The following is a 26,185-nucleotide window of genomic DNA, read 5'->3' on the forward strand; positions in this document are numbered from 1 at the left end:
CACAACCCAGAAAAAAACGCATAGCTGTTTGCTCACTCCCCCTCCCTACTCCCCCTGTTCCTGGAGGGATGGGGAGGAGAATTGAAAGAATGTAACTCCCACAGGTTGAGATAAGAACAGACCAGTAACTAAGGTATAGCACAAAACCACTGCTGCTACCACCAATAGTAATAATAAGAGAAATAACAAGGGAAGAGAACACAACCGCTCACCACCCACCGACTGATATCCAGCCTGACCCCAGCAGTGATCTAGCCCTTCCAGGTAACTCTCCCCAGTTCTACATCCTGGGCATGATGTGCTGTGGTATGGAATACCCCTTTGGCTAGTTTGGGTCAGGTCTCCTGTCTCTGCTTCCTCCCAGCTTCCCCTCCTCCCTGGAAGAACATGGGACTCAGAAAGTCTTTGGTCAGAGTAAACATTACTGAGCAGCAACAAAAAACATTGGTGTTATCAGCGTTGTTCCCAGGCTGAAAGTCAAAAGCACAGCACTTCACCAGCTACTAAGGAGGAGAAAAATGACTGCTACTGCTGAACCTAGGACAGTGGGATTGTGCTGGATCACAATACTGCTGGTTCTTTGGGGTTTAGTTTGTTCCAGGTGAAGCAGGGAGAGTGTGTCTGACACACAGTGAAATTTGTGTCTATCAGTGATCACTTCTCGGAGTGCAGATACATCCTGTATCACTGAAATCTTCAAAAAGTGTTTGCACATCAGTGTGAAGCTACTAGACTGTACTATCAAAACAATAAATTTAATGTACTAAATGATAAAAGCACTAGGGAAATGCATTATTTAACATGCTGCCTCATGATGGCATTAGTCTGGAGCTAAATACAGCTTCAGTTGTAATTATATATGTGTTTTACCGGTGAGACTCCCATGAATGTGTTTCAAAGCCATGCTGAGGACAGTGTTATTACACAGATTTTCTATTACATTCAAAATCATTTTGTTTCTGACAATGTGAACTGACAACAAAATGAAAATATGTTACACGTACTTAGGGGTTTTGGTACATGCTTTTTCTTTTTTTTTTTTTTTTTACCTTTAGTTACCCCATGTAAGGGATTTGATGTAGATCTTATGCTTAATAGAAACCAATATCCAGCTTCATTTAAGTTGCTGCAGATGTAAGCCTGTGGGGCAGGAGCTCCAAGGTAAAGGAGAGCAAAGAAGAGCACTCCTTTTATTGCTGGAAAAGGATTACCATTGCTGTGAAGTGTTTTATTTACCTAGTCCATCTATCCTGAAGTGGCTTTTTAGGCAGGCTGTGCATGAACTTGGATTTGGGAATTGCATAGTGCTTCCCTAGAAGGTCTTGTAATCTGCATGGATGAAATGGTCACGCGAGATCGGGAAACCCTGGGAAACTGGGTGCATCATTGCCATTAGTTTGTTGGCTTGCATGTGACTTTAGAAGCTTACAAAAGTAAAAGTGTACCTTTATGCTGGACATTTAGTGTTTCAAATTTTATTATGTAAAACCAGTTAATTCACACACACACACAAAAATGATATAACAAGACCAGGTTGGATGGAGTCTTGAGTAACAAGGTTTAGTGCAATGTGTCCCTGCCCATGGAAGGGAGGTTAGAACTTGATAATCTTAAAGTCCTTTCCAACTCAGACCATTCTATGATTCTGTGATTCTAGGAACAAGACAAAAAACTAATATAAAATTATCATATGAATAATGTATTTTTACTAAGTTAAGAAAAATTCAAGTGATCTAACCTTATCTTTTCCTTAGAGAAATTTAAGCCTACAATTATTACCTATGTTTTAGAATGCTTTATTTAAAACCACACAATTATTTGAGCAAATAATCTACCACTTTTTGACAGAGCATTAGGCTGCTACATAAAAAACAGGATGAGTCATAATGAAAATCGGAATCCTTGGGAAGCTAGAGATAGGATTAAACAAAGTGTCTTAATATTTAAAAATGATTTTAGAGGCTGAGGATAAATGGCAGACAATTGTTAACTTTTGTACAGCAACTGGCTTAGATCATGTCTTGCCATTGAAGATGAGTCAATCTGAAACTTAAAGCTGATCAACACTGAGTAGATCTGCTCTTTGCAGATCCAGGCTGTGCTATGATGCTCTTTTACAGCAGGTAAGTAGATGTAGATGCAGGTTAGTCACTGACATTTGTGAATTGCATGCAGACAAAGTGGGCTTGGGCTGCCTCAAAAGGAGCATGGCCAGCAGGTCAAAGGGTGTGATCCTGCCCCTCTACTCTGCTCCTGTGAGACCTCACTTGGAGCATTGGGTACAGTTCTGGTGTCCTCAACATAAAAAGGACATGGAACTGTTGGAACAAGTCCAGAGGAGGGCCACGAGGATGATCAGGGGACTGGAGAACCTCCCATATGAAGACAGGCTGAGAAAGTTGGGACTGTTCAGCCTGGAGAAGAGAAGGCTGAGTGGAGACCTCATAGCAGCCTTCCAGTATCTGAAGGGGGCCTACAGAGGTGCTGGTGAGGGACTCTTCATTAGGAACTGTAGCAACAGGACAAGGGGTGATGGGTTTAAACTTAAACACGGGAAGTTCAGATTAGATAAAAGGAAGAAGTTCTTTGCTGCGGGGATGGTGAGGCACTGAACAGGTTGCCCAAAGAAGCGGTAAATGCTCCATCTCTGGCAGTGTTAAAGGCCAGGTTGGACAGAGCCCTGGGTGACATGGTCTTAGTGTGAGGTGTCTGTGCCCATGGCAGGGGGGTTGGAACTACATGATCTTAAGGCCCTTTCCAGCACAAAACCGTTCTATGATTCTATGATCTTCAGCTGCAAGGCAGATAGGAGTTTATGAATTTAGATAGGGACCTCATGGTGTTATTTTTAAAGATGTGGAGAGGTGTGGGTGAGAAAATAGTTTGGGTGGGTAAAGGTGTGACAAGAAGGTGGGTTTGGGATCCTTTCTGGAAAATGTGAGGTTGTAAGGGGGAAGAGATATGTGTGAGAGCATGGATGAAGGGAAAACAAACTTGAAGCTGAACAAGTCCAAAGTATGTTCTAAGAGCAGCTACCTCTTGTTTGTTTTTTTGGTATCCCACCATCTGATGTCAGGGCTTGGAAAGCTGCTTCTCTAGGTGACCTCCATTCTTAATTGTCTGGCTATTTTTTGTAGAAATATCTATTGGGCATTGAATTTCTCAGGCTTCTCAGGTGGGTAAGTGTTGCAGCTCTTCATTACCTAGCAGAGAGCAGTTAGTTGGGTGCAGTGCAATAACATGCTCAGCATGCAAAAAATTCAAAACTTTGGTATTCTCAAATAAATAAGATATATGAAAAAGATGTGCATATTTTAGATTGAGTGAAGCTCCTCTAAGCTAAATCTGAAAACCATAACTAATTGGAAATGGCAGAAAAAAGGCAATTGTGCTCTCTAGAAGTAAAGGCAACTGGTAGGTGGAGCAGCAGAAAAAACGATATTAAAATGAGTGCATTGGAAAGTATAAGATCAACTGCTATAATGTGTTCTGTGTTGCAAATCTGATTATTGCATCTTGAACCATTCCAATTACAGCAAAACATTATTGAAAGGACCTAAATAGCTTGCCTAGCAGAGCAGCATATAGTCGTATCACTGTAATTAAGCTTCCAACAGCATTTCCATGATAAATGTATCTTAAGGGTCCCATAATCCAGCTTTCAAATCTTTATTTGGTCCTTGCAATGTTCCATACTGTGGTCTAACATTTGTCCAAAGATTATAATGTGAGATTGTGCTCTCATAGTGGTGGAGCCTTGTTCAGATCAGAGGTGCTTAGACAAATGTATATGTTCCAGAGTCCTATGGACAGTGTTGACTTTTTGCAGACTGTCCTGCCTGTAGGGAAATGCATAGCTGAATATGTGAAATCATAGCTTTAGTTTTCAGCAAGAGCCTTATCCCTGTGTGCTTCAGTAGTTGTGCAGTGCTTAGAAGAGGACAGGAAAATCACAGTGAAAGTCACAGCTTGATTCCTATTTCATCTCCTCTGCTTGGGGAGGAATGTAGTCAGTGCCAGTCCCTTTCTCTCCTTGTGCAGTATTGGAAAGTCTTTCAGGATTAAGAATCTCTGACAGCCACTGCACATGTGTTTGCACATGTGGGTGGGCAGAAGTTTGGGTCTGCATTGAAAACACCTCATCTGATAACAGAGCTAGGGAAGATTGCTAGTTCACTGCAGAAAGGACAAGAAAGAGCCTCAGTAAGCTTCAATTTCTGCACACTTCTAGGTGCTTAACAATGACTCAGGCAGGCATCGTCTTTATGAATGTCCTCTTTTTTTCCTGAAAGCAAGGAAGCCTCAGGAAGACTTCAGCTTCTGAAGGCAGCACTTAGCAATACTTTTCTATCCAGTGTGTGAATGCAAGGATGTTTTCCTGGGCCATTAAAGATTCTTAACATTTTGTGCTGTTTCTGAGAATCAGCAGATATGCACTTCAGTTTTCGTCTAGGAACTCAGTGCTAATATCTCAGCTACCCACTTCAGTCTCTCCCATCTCCTTTGGGCTTAATGTAAGTATTTCAGAGTCCTAACAATAAATTAAAAAAGTGTAATGTTCATTCAGGGTTTTTGCTAGCCATAAATCCAGAGAATTTAGTTTAAGTCTGTAGTGATTCTGGACTAAAATTTGCTCATCATTGGGCTTCATAAAAATGAAGGTTTCTCCTTTCCTAGCAGAAAGGAAAAGTTTTGAGACATTGAACTTTGAATGCTGCCTGCTGTAAGCAAGTCTCTGAGACAACTACCCTGTAGCGGTGTTGTGTTACTGTGCATTAAGGGCATGTTAAAGTGATTCTGTGTTGTAGCTTATGCAGCCACAGCTCCTGCTGCTTCAGTGATGACTAGAAGGAGGTCATATTTATAGTGATGCAATTCTAGGCACCTTTGACAAGCATCAAAATGAAATGCAGGCATAAACATATACAGTGTAGCACCTTGATTGTGCATGTTACTCTTTGTTATCTACTTAACTGCAGTCCAGTTTAACCCCATTTCACAGAATCATAAAATTGGTTGGGCTGGAAAGGACCTTACAGCTCATCTACTTCCACCCTCCTGCCATGGACAGGGCACCTTCCACTAAACCAGGTTGCTCCAAGCCCCATCCAACCTGGCTTTGAAGTGTGTCAGCTCTGAAGTTTAAGTTCTACATGTGAATGTTTCCAAGGCTAACCCCTTGAACATTAGCCCAAACAGCTGCTCTCAGGGAAAGGAAGGCTTGTCCAACTGTTCAGCTGTTCTTTGAGGTCTTCAGAACTGTCCTGGGATAAGCTTTCCAAGATCAAAGGAAATATTAACTATTAACTAAATGTATTTCATGAGTCCTTTCCTGTGCTGTAAAGGATTTGATCCAGATGGCTTCTGAACCTGGTAACTAAAATTGTTACAGGTGGGTAGAAATTAAAAAAGTTAATTTTAGAGCTATGCAGGAGAAACAACTGAGTATTGATTATTTGTGGTGGTCTAAACCAGAATAATTTGGGCAGCTGCAATAAAAGTCTGATGTAAGTAGTATGAATGGCTAAAATAAATATGTTTCTTAAGGGCTGAACTGAAGTAATGAAAGGACACTGAAACTTGAGTCCCTTGACTAACTGTGAGTCTCTTTCCGTCCCATGTGGAGCCACAGGAGGTATGTTGGTCATGCATTTAGCATCTCTTAAAAATAAAATCTGTGCTTTATTTCTCACCAGTGTTTTCTGCATGCAAGAAATACTCTTTGTGGCTATGCCATGGAATTTTAATGCTTAACACAAGTGATTTTAACTTGCAGATATGTGCATGAGTACCTTGCTCTAACTCTCCCTCATTAACTGAGCTGCCCATCACTTTTGCTCACAGTGACTTCTGAAATGCAGGTTCTGCTCATGCAGTGCTACTGGTTCTATGTTAATTGCAGTGGTAATAATACTATGTACATCATGCAGAGCTGCAAATATGTGCAGGGGAGTGTATTTTAATTAGAAGTCTCTGTAGATTTTTTTGCGAAAATCTCTTGTGCCATGAAGTGTATGTAAAATAATGAATAGTACTAAAGCTTTCATCCTTGAAATAAGTAAGCATTAGAGAATGTTACTTATTCAGAATGCCTTTATGCATATTAAGTAACCCTTTCAGTGATGTGGGGAAGTGTGTATATATGGCTGCTGTGGTGCATGAAGGGGAAGACAGTGGCCAGATAACCTTTCAGAAGGGAGTCCCATTTTGAACACCGTGTGTAAAAGCAAATATGTGGGTGTACATGGTGTACCTCAGATGAAAAGGGAGCTCTGTGTCACAGCTAGGATACAAGCCCAGAGTTCTGCTCTTGCAAACAGTTTTTTTTTAATACATATTGTTTGTAAGTCTCCGATTCCCTCCTGAAATATGTCTCCATAGAATGCAGGCAGCTTTGTGTAGGTCTGGTGACCATTTGATGTTCTGCCAGCTACCTTTCTCTTGGAGGGCCGAATGGTGCTTCCAGTTCACTCAGAAGTGATGTATGTGACAACAGATTAATTATACACAGCTATGACCACAGAATGCTTTGTCTGCTTGCCAAGCACTTGGACCAACATCTAGAACAATCCAGATGTTATGACAAAATCCAGGAAACCCAGTTCTGATTAGGGTTGATGCTTCAGCATCCATTTATAGGAGGAATTAATTGTGGAGATTGTTTTCCTAGAATTGAAGAGAGTCACTTAATTTTTCTAGGTAAATCAGAGCTCTTTTAGTAAAGGAGGACAAGAAGGATGGTTATATTCTAACAGTTTTAAATGGCTCTCCAGTAAGGGTATAATGCTTTTTACTTACTCAAAGCTATCAGCCTGCATGGCTTGATGAGAAGTTTTGTCATATCCATGAAGGTACTGAGAGGCAGATCTGAGTCTGCTCAAGATGTGATTGCCCAGTCAGGTGCCAAGTGGTCACTGCCAAATAAATAGAATGTGATATTTTTGTCAGCATGAGATATAGCTCTGCTGCCTGGTACCTCTGACTGCCCTGTGTCTAGCCCTCTGCTAGCTTTCTAGGTGTATTCCTTGATGCCAACTTTTTCGCATGGTTAACTTCCTTGATGGATCCCTGCTAGTCTTACCTTCTGCTTCTGCTGTTGATTGCTGTTGAGTACTAGAAGGCAGTATAACTGGGCATGGCCATCATGTGTTTCTGACCCTTGTGCAGTCTACACTGGTCCCACAGTTGTAGTTTTGCTGCTCTGGATCCTTATCTGGCTGCAGTTGCAGAGCTCACATCATTCTCAAGCTGTTAGGAGGGCAGTCTATTGCTTGTGTCTGCTTGCCACCCATGTGTGCAATGGCAAAAATACTCCAGGTTTGGCAAATGGTCATATACCCAAAGCCGGAGTAGTTAGCAATGATATTTTGCAAGTTTCAGTATCTTACCCAAGCGAGTGATACAGAGGAGAGGTTTGTACTCTCCCCAACTATGTTACATACTTGTATAACCTCTATCCAAACTGTAATGTTGCAATACTGGTCAAACAGTAATTCCGCAAGCAGGAAGCCACCTACTCCCAGGCATGGTACAACTTCATAGCCATTCCTGCTGGTGGTCTCTGAAGGGCACAGAATTCCCCTTGCTGACCCCTGTGGAGGCCGAGGCTGCCTGGGGATGCTGCAGAACCCTCTGACCTGGGCTAGGGATCCTGGTTGTCACTTCTGCTTGCCAATGAACCAGGACTGCAGCTTTAGGAAGAAACCCTAGCTGCATGTGTTGGTGAAATGGGCCTGGTTCCCTGAGGAGGAGGCCTGTCGAGGGGTACCTGTGGTCAGGGCAGGACTCGCTTGCAGTGCCCTGGTTGCTGGCTGTGTCATACTGCATGTCTGTGGGAATGAAGAGGAGTGGATGGCAGCAGAATGGGACCCACGTGTGTTAGGGGAGCAGATGTGGGGGCTGAGCAGGCCAAGGCGGCTCAGCTGCAAATCAGGATTAAGGAACCCAAGTCCCTCAGGCTATTCTCTGCTTACAGAGACTCTGCTGCAATCTGGTACTTGTGTATAACATAACTTTCTGGATCAGAGGGAGAAATAACTATTTTTTTTTCTCCTGAGAGAAAAAGCCTGAGAGAGTTTGGGTTGTTCAGCCTGGAGAAGAGAAGGCTCCAGGAGACATTATTGCAGCCTTTCAGTTCTTAAAATAGGCCTATAGTAAAGATAAGGAGAGATTCTTTAGCAGGACCTGTAGCAATAGGATGAGGGGTGATAGTTTTAAGCTAAAAGAGAGGAGATTCAGGCTGGACATGAGGAAGGAATTCTTTACAATGATCCCGGCACAGTTGCCCAGAGAGATGGTGGATGAATCCTTCCTGGAGACATTCAAGGCCAGGGTGGATGTGTTTATGGACAACTTGAGCCAGTTGAAGATGTCCCTGCTCATTGCAGGGGGTTGGAACTGGATGACTTTTGAAGGTCCCTTCAGACCCAAACTATTCTGTGATTAATCAGTAATTGTGCAACAGGTGATTTCTGTGAATATTCTCAACTTTGAGATAGTCACTGTGGGGTTCCTTGTACTTCTTTCTTCACTGGTTTGTGTGGCTACTTGGGAAAGTTTTGCTGCATGGTTATGACATGAAAATAATAATAATAATGACTATTGGATAATGCATGCCTTCATACACACTCATTAAAGGCAAACCCCAACAGTTTCACAAGAGTCACTAAAAATGAAAATTATTTGGTATTGCTTGGGAAAATCCTGATTTGTAGTTGAAGGTTTGTGTGGCAAGAAAAATATTCTAAAAAAATAGGGTTGGACAACACCGTTTCCATAAAAACAGATTTCAGCGTTGCCACCAAAAGTCAGGGTAATTAAATTCCTTAATTCCAATGTGGCATTAAGAAGCAGGCATTATTTATTATGGCACCAGGTGCACAGGGCATAGCTCTGCCTAACTTGCATACTGATTCTTACAGGTTTCTTGCCTATCAGCGTTCATCTCATACGTGTACATTGTAATTCCCAGAAATCTTATACATCTTATAATTTCTTCCCAGAACTAACACAGGTTACCAACCTCTAGAGTATTGCACGGTGGTTGGGTACCTGGTGGTCGTATCCTTGTTGGCCTTCAGCTGAACTTCTCTCATTATCTGCCTTTTATGGGCTTAGGTTGGCTTTTCTTCTGACTTTGTGAGGAATGGTTCCCAGTTCAATGAGCTGGAGAGGCACCTTGTGAACAATGGCTCCTAGTTCAGTGGCCTGGATAGGCAAAGAATGTTCTTTATCTTTTGTCTTGTTCCTTCTTGACATATGTATGGTTTTGTTTAGTTAAAGTTCAACTTGCTGGTTTGCTTTAGCTAACAATTAGTAAAACGAGTCCTCTCCTAAAAGTGTCTTCTGAGAAACTTAGCATTTGACTCCCAGCAAACAGGGAAACATGCCCAACTAGCATGATCTGGACTGACATTTGAGCAAAGGAGACACCTGGAGCTTGCATCCTTTCCCCACAGCAATTTCCATGCCCTTCACACCCTTCAAAACTCCCGCCTGAACAGCATCACTGCTTTTTCCTGTATAAATTGACGCTTTGCAGCCTTCCTGGCTTATGGAAATCTCGTGAAGCTGGCGCTAAAGCAAGCAACCGGTTGGATTCGCTTTCCGGAGCTACTATCATCGGACACGAGTAAAGTGCTCGTGGGAGCTGGCACAGCCAGGGGAAGCGGGAGCGCTGGGCTCGGGTGCCCCCCGGCGGCCGCTACCGCCGCAGCGCCTCTGCCTCAGCACTGCACGAGATGAGACCGTGCCGACAGCAGGAGCCCTGATTTGCGCTGTTGTACTAGCGCCTGTGACGTGCTGCGGCAATAAAATCTGGAGCTTCAGCATTTTGTCATTTTTTTAAGCTCTTCAGATTTAATTTTCTAAATGGGGAGAGGGAAGCACAGACATTTGTTCAGAAAAGACATTTGAAAATGATGGAATTTGGACTCATATTTTAGTATGTTTTCTCTCTACTGCCCCAGTTGTGTAAAAGTCTTTTGTAGCAGCCAGATGTTGTCCCAGGAAATATCAGCAGTGTAGGAGGTTTTCTGCAGGCCAGAGCAACAGGTCTCTTTCTGAACCATCTACAAGATGCCTCTTTCTGAACCTTTCCAGCTGAGAATGTGCTGGATTGTAAAGGGCACTGCAGGTCAGGCCTTGAGCTCCAGTGAGGCTGCCAGAAGAGCTCCTTGGACCATTTGCAGTCCAGCTGTTATCGACCCTCTGAAAAACCTTATTTTGGCTTTTTTTTTGAGGTCTGTTTGCCTGGTGAGCTCTGCATTGCTTTGTTCTGCTTGTTTTGGTAACTTCATTCAGAATACTGGCTTTCAAGTACATGTCCCTTTTTAATGAGGAATGAAAGAACTGCAGAGATTTATGGTTATTGTGACATTGATGAAGGGGTTAACTAGGATGAAATCAGAGAGTCTTGTGGGAAAGCAGGTGGGACAGCCTGGCACTGGGGATAAGTGGAAGGAAGTGCTGGTTTCCCCTTTTCTTTCAGGTCAGGCAGGAACAAAGTCAGGAAGCTGAGAGAGGTCAGCAAAGATCTGTGGGGTTTTATTGCTCATAAAAGAGTTTTGCTGGTGTTGTTTTCCTTTTTCTGATGCAGACTAAGAGGGTATCTTTGCTGTTTTGTTTTCTGTCATGCTTTTTCTAGGCTAAATCTTCCACTTTTATCTGATCAGTCTCTTACTCAGTTCCTGGTGAGACTTGATGACTTGTGCTACAGTCAAATTGTGATAGATTCTTAAATGGAAGAGATATCACCTTGGTGATTTCTTTCATTCCAGGAAGCATGTGAAATGTAAAACCACAAGAGTTTTATTTCTTCTCCCTCAAACTTGAAACATTTATTAAAAAGTAGGAAGGGAAAATAGGTCAGCAAAGATGGTGATTATTCTTTTTTTTCTGTCCCAGCCCCACCTGAAATATAGTGGAAATAAGTATCACTATTATAGTCAAATAGGTTAGTGTATCTGCCAAGTAATTTAAGCAATTTAAACTATTTTAAACTAATTTACTACCACCATGAGCGTTTCCCCTGCTTGTGACATACGCATAAGAGTGAAAACATGTAAAATAAATGTATATATATGTGGATCTGTATTATGAACTGCAGGCTCTGAACTCCAAAACCCAGTGTGGCTTTACATTACATACTCACTCCTGTTAACCCTGGCTGTGCTTGAGCAGGTCTGTTGGCTGGGCTGGCTGGTCCCTTCTGGTGCTATCCAAAGCCCTTGTAGCTGAAAGGAGAAAAGGGAAGGACCCACTAACTGAAGAACAAGAACTCAGAGCAGGTTGTAATTTTTTCCTTTTCTATCTAATCCTTCTGTTTTCACTGGATTTGCTGTTCTGTTCTTCAGACAGTGTAGCAGTACTACTGGACTGCAGTCAGGTAATTCTTTCTTTCTCTGAACAGTGTAAACTGTTTCTGATGATGAGACCTTGGCTCACCTGACCTGTCTGGAGCATACAGCAATGGGCCTGGTAGTAATATTCAAACAGCTTTTCATTGCTGCTTTCATACATATAAAGAATTCTGCTCACGAGTCATTATTTCATAAACATTTCTAACGGGGTGGGAGGAAAAAACCATTATTAAGTGGCATGAACTTCTGCCTCTGAATGTAATAAAATAATAATTTATATGTTTTTAGGGATAAGAGATTAAAATGCATATTAATTAAACGAATAATGAAAACCTTTATGAGACTCTCTGCTACAAGTTGCGAGGAGCTGTTTAATCAAATTCTTTCTATGGAAAAATGCATTTCATTATAGCATAATTAGCACATCTATTGTGTTTTTAATACAACTTGTGCCAAAGTGTGTTTGATCTGGAGTTTGCTTATGGCAATTAGCAGTGAAGGAATTGAACTTTTTTCTTTATCCTAGGCTTTGTAAATTATACCAGCCATATCTGGGGAAAATGGATGTGATTTTTTCAAAGTGCTAGAGTAGTCTTGGGAATATACTGGCATAGTGATTATTGGCAGCAGAAAGAAGTAGTAAGAAATTGTGCTATCTAAAGCTGCAAATTTAAGGGTAATTTTTTCCTGCCACAGATATATACTGTTGTTTCATGTCCTGTCTAAATCCTGGACTGTGAGAAAGCTTTTTGTGTACTACAGAGTAATCCTGTTTTTGTATGTCTGTAGGAGCAGAAGAGAGAAGATGATAGCAGGCCAGGGGCTGCGGTGTCATCCTCTTTTTCCCATTGAAGCAGATGCACCACTCAGGTGATGGGCATAAGTGTAGTTTCCCTGCAGGTGAGTGCATGTTCTGACCCAGGTTGTTAGTACATCTGTTCTACAGCATGTTCTTTACCATTTGAGGAGTACTTTTCCAGTCGGAAGAAAGGATGGGATCTCACTAAACATGGTGGTTCAAAATCAGCCTGATGCCTGGCATACCAAACATCTGCTTAGAAACTGAATGCATTGTTCAGCACTGGCAGACACAAGTCCTCCAAAGTCAGAGAGGGTTGAACCTCACCAGCTGCTGAAACCAGGCTGCACTTTTGGGCTGTTCTCTTCCTTACTTGGGAGTTTTACTGACAGCTTTCCAAAGAGTGGAGAAAACTACTACAGCAAGTCCTTTGGTGACTCTATGTCTAGTCTGAGTTCACTTAGAGTGGAGATAGCAGTAGGTTCACTGTGGTACAAAGCCTGGTATAATACTCGGTGTGAAACTCATTAATGCAGACAAAATCCAAACTTGAGACTGACTTTATGTAGTAAAAAAAAAATACAGTACAGGAATATAAAAAGAAACTATCCAGTGCAAACATCTTTATACAAAGGTAATTGATACAGTGTTTTAAAATAAGCTTTATAAAACAGGCTTAAAAATAGCAATTACAGATAATACTACCTGGATGATGCATACCAAAGTACTTAATGCACTAATTTCATAACTAACTTTATCTGTTGATAGCCAATACCTTAGTTACTGATGAAAACCTTAATTGTGTAAGTATTATTAGTTAGCATTCTTTATAATAAACTACCATGTGGAACCTCAGTAACATACACTGTTGGCTGAATTAAGCAAAACAGAAGAGAAATGAGCACATTAAAAATAAAACGAAGACTGCAACCCCCAAATATACTTTTATAAAGGACGTGATCCAAAGCTGACATGACTGATGGATAGAATTCTAGTTAGTTTTCCTTTAATTCATATTTGGAAATATGAGTGATTGCATTATTGATGATAATAGGCATCAGTGTCCAGTTGAGTACTGTATTGGACAGCTTTCTAAAATACTGAGGACTGATGTGAGGCCATATTATCATGCGCTGTGATTTCCTGCCAAGAAAGCATCTTGGGGAAAGAGAGTGGAAATTAAAGATGACAAGAATAAGTGAAAAGCAAAATCATGAGGTTCCACTATATTGGTTTAGGGAAAAAAAAAAAGATTAGTGTTATTTGGTTAGCTACCAAATTTAAATAATCAAATCAACTAAACTAATACATGTAGCTCCAGCACACATTCTGCAAAATTGAGAGTCTGTGTGGTAGGGCTCTGCTGCTGTTAAAGGCAACAGGAATCTGCATTGCTGGAAGCCATTGACAGGCCATTGTCCTAAGAGACCTGCTTTGTACAAACTGTGTTTGGCTGGGTAACTTCCTGCATGGGAAGTTTCACTCTGTTAATTTGTGGCTCTTCATCAGGCGAGAAGCCAAACACACACTTACCAGGGACATAGTAGCTGCACCTCCAAAACCTTACATGCGTTTGTGGTTCTTTTATCCAGACAAATGTGTGTGTGTTTAGCATTCTGACTTGGAAGTCTACAATATATTCCTAGGTGGAAAATCCCCATTTTACAGTACCTGCTTAGAAAAAACCCCAAACAGTTTCACAGTAATGAGGCCCTTCATTTGTTTGTCCCTGAAAAAATACAATTGCTTTAATAATGTTGAATAAAAGCCTATTCAACCTGTTCAGAGATCTAGAGAGACCTATGTTTTCATCTAGAGAGATTTACAGTATTGGAGTCTGAACATTCCCCTGATCTCCACATTTCCTGCCCTGCAGGATATGTTTCATTGAGTAACACTGAGATCCTATTTACAGAAAGAAAAAACAATTTTGCTGCTAGCTAAAGCAAATTCTAGCATGCCAGAAAGGTGCCTGAAATCATCATCAGGCTGTTTAAAAATGACAGATGAAACCAGATTGTGCATCTAAAAACCCTGTCTAATTTAGTAACTCATGTATATAGTAGAAGACTGTAAAAGCGAGAATAATTAATATATTGAAAAGAAGGAAAATCATGCCTCTTTTTGAAAGTGATGGAATAATTTCTAATATTAAGTGATGGGCCATATGTTCCTCCTCTCCTCTGCTGGGTAAGCATAAGCATGGAACATCAATAAAGATGTTACAGGATGGCCAGGCAAACCAGCCTGCTGGAGGTGCAGAAGGGTATTCAAAACATTCTTTTCCAATGCCAGTGGACCTCTCTGTCACAATGGATGGTAACCTTCAATGCTTGCTGATGAAGGAGTACAGGAGGAGAGGAATGAAGGAGAAACTGGGGAGAAAACTGCTTTTTAAGGGGTGGTCTATCTGGATAGGGAGAGGAGTTGTGTCCTAGAAGACTCAAGCAGGTCCTCAAGCAGCAATTTTTTGGGAAAGAGCTACATGTTAGCAAGGATGGCAGTGCTGGGGGAAGTCAATATACATGATCTGTGTGTTTCTTTTTAACCCTACAGCTGTCAGTTTTCATTTTTTCATGTCTTTTGGAATTCTAGTACAGCTTGGATGAACAGCTGTGAGTTCTTCTTTGGCCATTGGCAGTCTCTTGATGTCTGTGTGTAGTGGGAGGGAGAAAATTCATGGCTAATTTGAACTTAATACACAAAATCTTCATTTGGTTCGGATCCATAGAGCTCAGCTAACATTTTAAACCTGGGTCCCCAGTCATTTAGAAAGTCATAATCAATATCTGAGTCTGAGGAGCTGGATTCCAAAGAACTGAGAGATTCTGCAATGGACTCAGCACCTTCGTAGCCATAAATGTGAAGTGTGTCGTATGGCAGCAAATCCCTGTCATTGTCGGCTTCATCCTTCTTAACCTCAATCATCATTTCCATTTCTCCAGCACCAGAAGTTACATTTCCAGGAGGGTTTTGGACTTGCGCATATGGAGAGGGAACTGCTTCTGGCTTTGCACCATTATTGCGGACAGAGTTGAGTACAGATACATCATAGCTGGTGGTATCCATTTCACCACCACCTTCTTCATCGTAAGTGACGAGCTGCTCGTGAATCTCTGCCACATTCCTCCCAAGACCACTCAAATCCTTCTTGTGTCTCTTTCTCAGGAGAATTAGCAATGTGATTACTGCAAAGAAAACTTAGATGAGCACATGTAAATAGAGAAGTAAGGAAGTAAACCAAATTGCATTTAAGATATGCAATAAAGTCTGAAGTGTTGTTTTTTTTCCCAGTGTGATTTTTTTTAACATATAATTATTTAAAAAAATAGCTTAAAATACTGTTTAATTGTAGGCCTTGTATCATCTCAAAGCAATTCAGTCTGTACAGGAATTGTACAAGTGACTCTTGAGCTGGAATCACAAGTACAGATGCACAGTGTCACAAGTTCAGCTACTGCCTCAAACTGGTAATCTTTCAGTGCCAGGTGTCAAATGCTGCTTGTGTGGTAATTGCAGAGGAGGACTCTTCTCAAGCAAGAAAAAATGTTGCTCCTTCTCTGACAGGTTCCAAATACAGCAGATAGGTACTGATCAGCTGGTTTATTACAGATTAATTTATGTATATATATATATGTATCTGTGCTCACTGTACTGTTTAAAGGGTTTCCCCACTAGCTTAGCCTTTGGAAACAGAAATCCTGTTGTTATTGCCCCAGCACAAATTTCCTGTTTTATAGCTGCATGTGAGCTAGGTGACAGTAAGCCAAGTATACTATGCATATGTTCAATAACCTTTACAGTGACTCAGCCTTTCCAATAGAATGAGCAGCTTTGTAACTGAAACTATGCTAACAGTCCAAATAGCAAGAGCAAGTGGGATGAATTAAATAGTTACAGTATTTCTGTCTTCATGACCATTTTATAGCCAGAAAGCTTTTGTAGGTCTCAGTTAAGAAAGAACAAAACAATCCGCACATTTAAAGTCAGACACAAAAGCCAGATACTTACCAATGATTGTGAAGATACAGATAAAAATTGCCACCAGTGCTTGTATACTAACTCCAACTTGTTTAGCTCTTTCCTCACAAAAAGTGAAGTTCCCTTTTTCATTACACTTGCAGACACTGATGATGAGTGTATTTGTGCTGCTCATCTCAGGATCACCGTTGTCTGAGATGATGATAGGCAGGTAGTGGATTTTGGCAAGCTCACGATTGAACTGTCCATATTTGACAGTGATATTAGCTGTGTTATCTGGAAGAAGTAAGGACATTTAATTAAGTGATAAACTCCACCAGATTTTCCTTATAGATTATAAGTCAGTTGGTGTATCTTCCCCTTAGACAGAGACAGCCTTTAGGGAACCCTGTAAAACCTGGGTGACAACAAGCAACAGGATTTTTTTTCCAGTAAATGAAGTCTTTAAAAATAAACAGTTATTTAGCTCAGCTAGACCAGTCACAGGCCATTGCTAGAGCTTTTCTCCCCTGTCCTAGTATCTCACTTTGACTAGCTGAGAAAAATCTTTGCAGGGATACACTACCGTAGTTCTCAACCAAGGAGAAGTTGCTATCTTCTGTGGCCAGGGAGTATTTGAAGAACCCTCTAGGTGGTATTTCATCCTTGTCAGTAGCTGAAATCCTGATGACTACCTACAAAGATGGAAGAGGTAACCGTTTTCAGTATACATTGCTTCCAATGATTTAGGTTAGGGCTGGGCTGTGTATCCTGTATAGCCCTTTAGTAAAGGGTGGGACAAAGGTATCTTGTGATGCTTCCCTTCAGATCTTTTCCAGGCAAGTAATTTCCTTGTAGGTCTTCAAAAAGGGCAGTCTTACCCCTTCTTTCACAGGTGGGGAACAAATTAAAATGTAAAAAAGTCTTATGCTGTAAGACATAATGTGTGTTAGAGGAATCCAACATGGCTGTCTTCTAGTGTTAAAGTATGACTCCTTCATAGAATGTCATAAAGGCCGTCACTCCTCAATGCCATGTTTGTTTTTTAAAAACTCTGGGGTAGATTAGTTGTATAAAATATAAAAAATGTGTATGATTGTGTTCTAAACAGTTTTAAAAAAAGAGAAATTAAAGGTGAAATAATACCTCATGTGTTCTAACAGACTTCATCAGAAAGTCCAGCCTGTGACAGTCTGTTAATTAAACAAACCTCACATAGAATAGAATTGTAAAATGGTTAGGATTGGAAAGGATCCTAAGATCATTTAGTTCCAAACCCCTACCGTGGGCAGGGACACCACACACTAAACCGTGTCACTCTAGAGTCCATCCAACCTGGCCTTGAACACTGCCAGGGATAGCGCATTCACAACTTCTTTGGGCAACCTGTTCCAGTGCCTTTCCACCCTCACAGTAAAGAACTTCTTCCTTATATCTAACCTAAACTTCCCCTGTGTAAGTTTGAACCCAAAATGTATAAGCTAAATAGTTGTGTCTGAGGCCAAACATCTGAACCCAAAAATACTAACAATGTTTGCTCCTGCAGGTACTAGCACTTTGATGAATGCTACATATACAATATATTCAGCTATATTTCTGTTTGTATTTTGAAATGGTTTCATTCTCTGACTCATGTATGAGCATTTGTGTGATAAAACCAAATTGCTAATTTTTACTCTGCAAGGCTTGCCTGTGCTTCATGGTTCAGTTGCTGATGCACGTACATACTTAAGTGCCTGGAGGGAGTGGAATTGTGCAGCACATTGTGTATAATCAGGTAAAAGTCAATATTCCAACAGCGTAAAATCCTGAAGAGAGATTTCTGACCACTGATTTTGGAAATCAGTGAAATGATCAGGTGCTTGGGTATGAAAACTGAGACTAACTTTTATTCATAAAAGACATATTTTGCTTGAGCTTGCAAATAGGTAATTGAGGTTTAAGGGAAAAACTCTCCCTCCTCTCTTACCTTTCCTGGTGCAGCATTTTCACACACTCTGGGTTCCTCAGGATAAACAAGTTCTGGAGCATTATCGTTTTCATCAGTAACTATGACGTGAACTTGGGCATGTGATTCTCTGTCAGAAAGACGGCCTGAAATGACAACAACAGTAGTACAGGTCTCTGAGATGTCTGGAATCTCCTGTCTAGGTCTCCCTCCTGCTTTCCACTGTGTCCGCCTCTGTGCCTCATGCATGACAAATATGGATTGTTTCTAGCTCCATCATTCACTTAAACTTTTCCTTTGACAGATTAAGATGTTTTCCTAAAAAATCTCCCGTTAGACTAAGTCATCAAACATCTGTGAGGAAGAAAATGACAATTTCTTATGACTTCCTGTTTCTTCACACTGTGTGGCTATGAGATCCAGCATCGTTCTCTGACACTAAGGTAACAGGCACAGAACATGCTGTGTCTATATTATTAAATTCCTTTCATCCTCCAGGAAAGGCTGGCCTCCCTAAATGCAACACATTTCTGGCCCAGGCCTGCCCTGCTTCCTGAACCTGAGGAAGCTATACAGGGATGCCTGTGCAGAGATGCTCCTGGGCATTTGTAGGTACTCATCTGATTTGGCAGATTATCGTACAAACCCTGCAAATATCCTTTTTCATTTGTATGTTAGTGGAAACAGGCTGTCAGGTTGTGGCTCTACATCTTTGATAAGATGGAGTCCTGCTGTAAAGCTGTACACTGATTTCTGTCTAATGGGGAAGTAGATAGCACTTACCATCTTCAAGGATTTCTTGAGCTGCAACAGTGATGTTGTATGAGGAACTGAATTCTCTGTCCAGGGGCTTGGGAAGTTGAATAATTCCAGTATCAGATACCCTGATATAGTCTCCATTAGGACTAGCTCTTCTTCGGATAAATCTGTTTTTTTTTTTGTGTAAAAAGAGATAATGTCAATGCAAGGGTGATAATACTCTGTTTCTCCTAAGTTCTTCATCATGGAAGGTCAGAGAGTTCTTGCATGACAAATTATGTTAATATTTTGACCAGGTGGTCTGAGAATATTTCCCTAGAATTACACAAGCTGTGAGAGCAAAACATATCTGTTGGAAAAGTTTCCTGATTATTGTCTTTTGCTGTTTCAGAAGTCTGTTTGCTTTTCAAAGCACGTGCTTGGGAGAGTTACAAGACAAAATGCAAAAATAAACTATAACCGTGTAAAGATATCTATGATTATGCATTTTACCATTTTTTAATTTTTTTTTTTTTGTGCAAATGTTTTATCAGTAGGCTTGTGTGGTAATTACATAGGTGTATATAATTTATGTTCATATTTGTTGGTTACCATGTATACCCATGGGTACAGTACTGGAAAAATCAAATTGACGTGTTCTGAAAAATAGGGCCAACATCTCAGTTCTGTGTCAAATTCTTGGAATCATTAATTAATCATGAATTAATTCTCCACTGTAAAATAGAATTGGTAAAGCCAGGGCCATGTTACCTGATTTTCCGTTTAGCTGCGTCAGGGTCGTGTGCCCACACTGAACCAAGTGTTCTTACTTCTGCATCATTTTCCCTCACTTTAAATTCATATGGTAGTTTAGTGAAGACAGGAGGCTCATCAACGTCAGTGACTTCAATGGTGACTGTTGAAATGCTCCTAGAGCCGCCAGCTTTAAAATAGCGAAGATCAACTGTGGGATCAGTTGCTTCTATGTCAAACCTGTATTCTGCTACTTTTTCAAAGTCCAGGGGCTAGAAAAAAGACCAACACAGATATTTTGCCTTTGTAAATGTCAAAATAAACTGCATCAGTAAATTCAAGCTTTGTGCCCTAATTCATGTTTAGAAATATTACCGAGTTTCATCTTGGCTAGTCTCTTGGGAATACTGAAGCATTCCCAGACTGAACTTCTTTTACATAGAGCAGTTTGAGCAGCTTCTCATTTTGAAGAGATTCATCCACTATTCTAAGCTCAACAAGTATTTAATGGTTTAAATAATATTCTTTTTATAATTCTGTAGCTAACAAAACTTCAGCTTCTTTTTCTCAAAGACTGGGGACCAGACCTCTCTTCTTGGCTGCCATTCAAGGCAGACTTCATAACTGCTGTGACTGATAGCTGGGACATTTAGTGATAAATGACATCCGCTTCCCTGATTTTCCCATTGACTGAGATTAGGAAGGGGATTACACAATGGAAGGAAGGCCAGGAGCTAGGGCAGCGAGAAATGCCCAAGCCATCACCCATTTTGAAGTTTGGGTCCCTTTGCACTATTGCCTGAGATTACAACAGCATCATGAAATGCACAGGAATTAATTGTGGTGACTTGTTTTTCTCTTCAAGTAGATGTTGCCAATGGAATTCTGCTCCAACTGTTTATCTAACAGTTGAAATCTTATCTCACATGGCTGCATATTTAAAATGTGCATGGCCAAAAGCATGTTACAAAACAATGGGGTGAACTTTGCCCACTGCATGTTGAAAGATGAGCCGATTCCAAATCACCCAGTATGTCTATGCTCTCCTATCCCTCCTCTTTTGGGCAGATGTTCCCAGCAATGCATTCCTCAGCCCTTGAGCAGACCAGGAAAAGGGCTGCATTTGGGGAAGGAGAGCTGTTTACACCCAGTGTGACCACAGCTGAAGAAATTTCACTGCTGGTCTTAGAATACTTGGTACTTTTCTCCTTAAAGTTTCCTCCTCTTAATGACATTTTTACATTTCTAGTCTTAACTGTAAGGGACATTTTTTACATCCTCTTCCTTTTTTTTTTTTCTTTTTTCTTTTTTTACTGTAAGTCACTGAAATCAATGAACTGTTGCTTGCCAATGCTCTGCATAATGCAGGAATGTCCATCCCTTGGTACAAATCAAGCATGTCTGAGAACTACAAAACAAAGAGCAAACCATAGTAAAGGCTTTGGAGAGTCTGGGCCTTCTTAAAAAGTTATAAGGAATTAGTGGGAAAGCTCTGAAAACACCCTGAGGAAAGCAAGGGACCTGTGGCTTAGGCTGGAGCAAGTGCCAAACTGTAAAGAGCACATTTAGAAATGGTCAGGTTGACTTGTTCACATTTTCTACTTTGGCTTCACTTGGGCTGCAGAAGGAAAAGATTCTTTGACTTGGTCAGTTGGTTAAACTCTTAAAGTCACTGATGGATATGAAGAGTCAGTTAGAATATCTGAAGTTTGGGAGGAGCCCGAAGTGCATAAACTGAATATCTGACACAGTCCCCATTGCGCTCTGCAGTAATTCTAGATTTTCCAGTGACTGGCAGTGGAAACCAGAAGGTCTCTTTCTCACAGAATAAATGTATTTCATGCTGACTTCCACACATTTCAGTTTTTTCCTGCTAATAGTGCCAAACCAAATCAAATTCTTGTTACATGGAAAACCAAAATAATAATCCTTGTTATAGGTGAAGTACCTTCTTTGGCCTAATGATTCCTTCGTTTGTGAATGGATTTGCTACAATTTCAAAGGTGTCCCTGTAGTCGCCTCTGACAAAACTGTATTTTGTATTTCTGTGTTGTGGTTCATCAACATCTTCTACTTTGACTCTGCCAACTTCTCCTCCTATTGAAATGTTCTCAGGAACTTTAAAGTGAAATGATGCTGTTAAAAAAGCACAACAAAAAAGACATTAAGTGTGTATTTAGAAGTTAAAACTTAGTTAAAAATAGTTCTTAGTTTATAAATGTACATAAAAATGTTTCCTTGGGAAATCAGCACTGTGCATCTCTGGAGACAGCACTGATGTATTTTTTTAAGACAGCATAATTAATTCTCAAAGTTGCCAAAACTGTCACCTTGTACAAGGTGATAAAGCTAATTCTAATTTTTATTTCCTCCTGTTAGTCTGTGTCACCCCTTGAAATGTGTAGCGAGGGCTGAAATACAGATCTTCTGAACATGTACAATTCTTTTGTCCACTCTTAAGAAAAGTAGAATTGTGATGAATTAAATGTAAATTTGTTATAGTTGTGTCAACCCTTGGTTTCCAAATGATGCTGCACTTGAGTTATACTTACGGTGTTTGAATACGGGGAAGTTGTCATTAATGTCAGTTAAAGTGATAATGACTGTGGCTGTGCTGGAATCCCCAGAAGAACCTGGACCATCTTTTGCTTTAACAATAATTTCATATGTTGATTGATTCTCTCTGTCTAAGTCAGCCCTTGTTGTAGAAATAACACCTTTGAAAAAAATAACATTGAATATGATTAGATTTTGCAGCATGTCCAACATGTCTTAATACTGACAGCAAATTTTTGCCTTATGCCACATGTTCAGCTCTAAGTACCATTTTTACAGTAGTAATTTTCCAAGGCTAGAAATGTTAAAAGTCTTTCCACATGATGGAATATTTGGGGAATTTTGTACAATACCTTCTTTTAAACTTCTCTTTGCTGCTTAGAAACAGTCTGACAATGTCTAAACTTGGTCACTACAGCATCTAGAGAGATCATCTGAGCACCACTTTGTCCAAGTTACTTGCTTCACAGGACTAGTATGGTTACAAGTGATACTAGCAATTTTTTAAAAACTGAATGAAATTTACAAGAAAGTTTAAGAAGGGAAAGGATTGAGTCACTGATCACTGAATGCACAAATTTGTGTATTCCTTTTTACTGTTTGGTCAAAAAATAGTATCTATGCTAAACTGTGAAAACAGGAACTTCAGTTAGCTCCTAGTCAGTCTCTTCATCAGTTAGAAAAAAATGACATTTTGTCTTCTCATTTAGGCTGAAATGAGCACCTGAAATCCTGACTTTATTAGTTCATTTCCAGAGGCAGGCAGTGCTATTGTATGAGTGTGAATGAAAAAGTTTTCTAAATTATGGTTAAAATTATATTTTTGAGTTATTATTCCCCTTGTCCAGAATGAAAAAGGCTTAAGACTGCAGTTTATTCTAAGTGTAAGGTAAAGACAAAATGTGAGCACATTTGCATATCTGACCTACCAGAATCATCAACTGTGAAGTATTCATCTCCTTTAATGACTTGGTAGGTAACTGTGGCATGACCTGTAACTGTTGGGTCATCAGCATCTACAGCTGTCACTTTAGTGACTGAAGTTCCTAGAAAAGGGTTTTCAAAGAGCATATTTAGTATAAATTCTGCTTTTTAACCAGAGACATGAATGGAAATGAGTGATGGGAGAACATACCTACTGGTGACATTTCTGGGACAGATCCATTGAATACTTTTTGTACAAACACAGGGACGTTGTCATTAATGTCATAAACCTTGATAATGAATTTGGATGGAGTTTCCAGTGACTGGTTGGTTCTTCTGTCAATAATGAGAGCTGTCAGCTCATACTCTGCTTTCTTTTCTCTGTCTAGCCTCTCAAATGCATACACATCACCACTGGTTTCTTCCACTTTAAAAATGGTGTTGGCATATTCACCTTCAATAATATACTTAGCATTGTTGTGCCTTACACTTGATGTGATCTAGAAGGAAAGTATAATTCCAAGAGGTAAAAGTGGGCTTTGTCATCCACATGCAATACAGTTCCTACCAGAAGATACACATGATCAGGACTACTTCAGACTCAGTTTGAAAATAGAATAGCCATTGAGGCTGATGTCAGCTGGAGTATTACTAAACAAATAGCACCACAGCAGCTACAGCCATACAATCATAGAATCATAGAATGGTTTAGGTTGGAAAGGACCTTAAGATCATCTAGTTCCAGCCCCCTGCCTCTGGCAGGGACACCTTCCTCTAGACGAGGTTGCTCAAGGGCCTGTCCAACCTGGCCTTGAACACTGCCAGGAACGGGGCAGCCACAACTTCCTTGGGCAACCTGTAGGGTTGTAAGATGAAGCTTGCATCCAGACTGAAACTTTCTTGCTTATATGTTCAAGGCCAGGTTGGATGAAGCCTTGAGTGATATGGTTTAGTGTGAGGTGTCCCTGCCCATGGCAGGGGGATTGGATCTAGATGATCTTAAGGTCCTTTCCAACCCTAACTATTTTATGATTCTATGATTCTATGATATATCAGGAAGCATTTTTTTTTTCAGATCATATTTCATATTTCCTAAAGATATAAATTGTTCATGCAGTTAACACATGCAAGTCACTAATCTCATGAAATAACATGTGCCACCATATTCAGCCTGAGCTACTCTTTTTTGCAAGTAACCTTCCGAATTTAGAACAGATTTTTCTTAGATTTCACAGAATTACAGAATCTAATCTATATTCAGAGCTATTGATATTATTCAGCATTATCTCTATCACTTAGCATTTAGAGAACTCCTGCCATAGCTGACAGCTTTCTTGTATTTAATCACATGCAATTTTTTTCTAGTCAGTCTTTTAGGCTCATGCTGTGGCAGTAGGATTAAATTTCAACCTGAAGGATTTTAAAATTTAAGATTATATGTAATGAAAAAGGGATGGCATAAAAGTAACAAACATTAATCAGTTTAAAAAATGTAATTTAATCCAATGGTTTTGCATATTTTTTAATCTACAGGTTATCTGATGATTCTTGCTTTTCTATATACTTTCACCCAGCTAAGGACACTGATGGAAGGTTTAAACCACAATTTTCTATGCAGTACATTAACATTCTTATTTTAGCAAGCTATTCATAAATAATTGCTGGGTTTGACCAAGAATTTCTAGTCTTTTGTTACTGATGTTCTCATCATTTGCAGCTGCTTCGTATTCAGGATTTCATTTATCCTGCAGTTGTCATTTACTGTTGAACATTCTTTCATTTCTGTTTTCTATTTTGAAGTGCGTCATTAAAATTTTCTTCCCTTGTTTCACATACTTACTCATGTTTGTGGCTGCTGGGGCTGCTGAAGAACAATTTGAGCTCTGGAGATGTAACATAAGAAAACCTCACCCTTCTCTCAAAGATGGTGTAGAATCACAGAAACAGAATAGTTAGGGTTGGAAAGGTCCTTAAGATCAGCCAGTTCCAACCCCCCTGCCATGGGCAGCAACACCTCACACTAAGATGATGTCTCCCAAGGCTCTGTCCAGCCTGGCCTTGAACACTGCCAGGGATGGAGCATTCACAGCTTCCCTGGGCAACCCATTCCAGTGCCTCACCACCCTTACAGTAAAGAACTTCTTCCTTATATCCAATTATAAAATTCCCTTGTTTTAGTTTGAACCCATTACCCCTTGTCCTGTCACTGTAGACCCTAATGAATAGTCCCTAATGAATAGTCCCTCCCCAGCATCCCTGTAGGCCCCCTTCAGATACTGGAAGGCTGCTATGAGGTCTCCATGCAGCCTTCTCTTCTCCAGGCTGAACAGCCCCAACTTTCTCAGCCTGTCTTCATATGGGAGGTGCTCCAGTCCCCTGATCATCCTCGTGGCCCTCCTCTGGACTTGTTCTAACAGTTCCATGTCCTTTTTATGTTGAGGACACCAGAACTGTACACAATACTCCAAGTGAGGTCTCACGAGAGCAGAGTAGAGGAGCAGGATCACCTCCTTTGACCTGCTGGTCACAGTCCTTTTGATGCAGCCCAGGATATGGTTGGCTTTCTGGGCTGTAAGCACACACTGCCTGCTTTGTCAATTTTTATTTATTTATGCAGTGTAACAGGTATAGACTTCCAAGACTGCCTTTTGTAAAGCTAAGGATGAACGTACAAAGGAAAGCATGTAACGTCATAAAAGACAGAATCAAAACTTATCAGCATATTTCTGCTGCTGTCACTGAGTCCTGCCATGCTGCTCCTGTGGACTTTTTTAAAGGATTTATCAAGTGTTCAATCCTGCAAATGCAGTGCTCTGAACACAGCCATTGCAGAAGTAATCAGAAGCATTTCACTGTTGAAAGACCACACAGCACAGGACAAAGTGAATTGCTCTTATTTAGAACAGCTCCAGGAATAGAAGTGTTCTCAATCTGCTACTGAATTGATTTGAAATGAAATAGAGATACCCTGTGTTAGCTCAGAGTACCCTGTGGCCTCTCTCCTCTCTCTGTTGTACTGTCTGCCAGTGAGCAGTGCTGATCCAGAAAGGTCTGTTTCATTTTGCCAAGGCAGCCTTGACAGATGCTGACTGTTGTACATGGGAGGAAAACCCACAACTGCATTTATCTGAAAAGTGTCAAAGTAGT

The 26,185-nt window shown here is 40.5% G+C and overlaps 1 protein-coding gene across 1 annotated transcript in view; it reads right to left on the reverse strand.

Moving 5' to 3' along the window:
* Positions 1–12,754: 12,754 nt before the first annotated feature.
* The window catches only part of CDH5 (cadherin 5), a 32,911-nt gene continuing 19,480 nt past the window's right edge, over positions 12,755–26,185 (reverse strand). The window contains exons 3-12 of the mRNA XM_013129870.3: positions 23,250–23,538; positions 23,044–23,160; positions 22,111–22,275; positions 21,507–21,694; positions 19,577–19,830; positions 18,851–18,993; positions 18,089–18,213; positions 16,706–16,814; positions 16,171–16,416; positions 12,755–15,347 (exon numbers count right to left, since the gene is read on the reverse strand). Coding sequence (XP_012985324.1) covers positions 14,854–15,347; positions 16,171–16,416; positions 16,706–16,814; positions 18,089–18,213; positions 18,851–18,993; positions 19,577–19,830; positions 21,507–21,694; positions 22,111–22,275; positions 23,044–23,160; positions 23,250–23,538 — 2,130 coding nt within the window. The 3' untranslated portion in view covers positions 12,755–14,853. The remainder of the gene's footprint in view (positions 15,348–16,170; positions 16,417–16,705; positions 16,815–18,088; positions 18,214–18,850; positions 18,994–19,576; positions 19,831–21,506; positions 21,695–22,110; positions 22,276–23,043; positions 23,161–23,249; positions 23,539–26,185) is intronic.

This window comes from Melopsittacus undulatus, chromosome Z (assembly GCF_012275295.1).
Source record: "Melopsittacus undulatus isolate bMelUnd1 chromosome Z, bMelUnd1.mat.Z, whole genome shotgun sequence".
Lineage (NCBI taxonomy): Eukaryota > Metazoa > Chordata > Aves > Psittaciformes > Psittaculidae > Melopsittacus > Melopsittacus undulatus.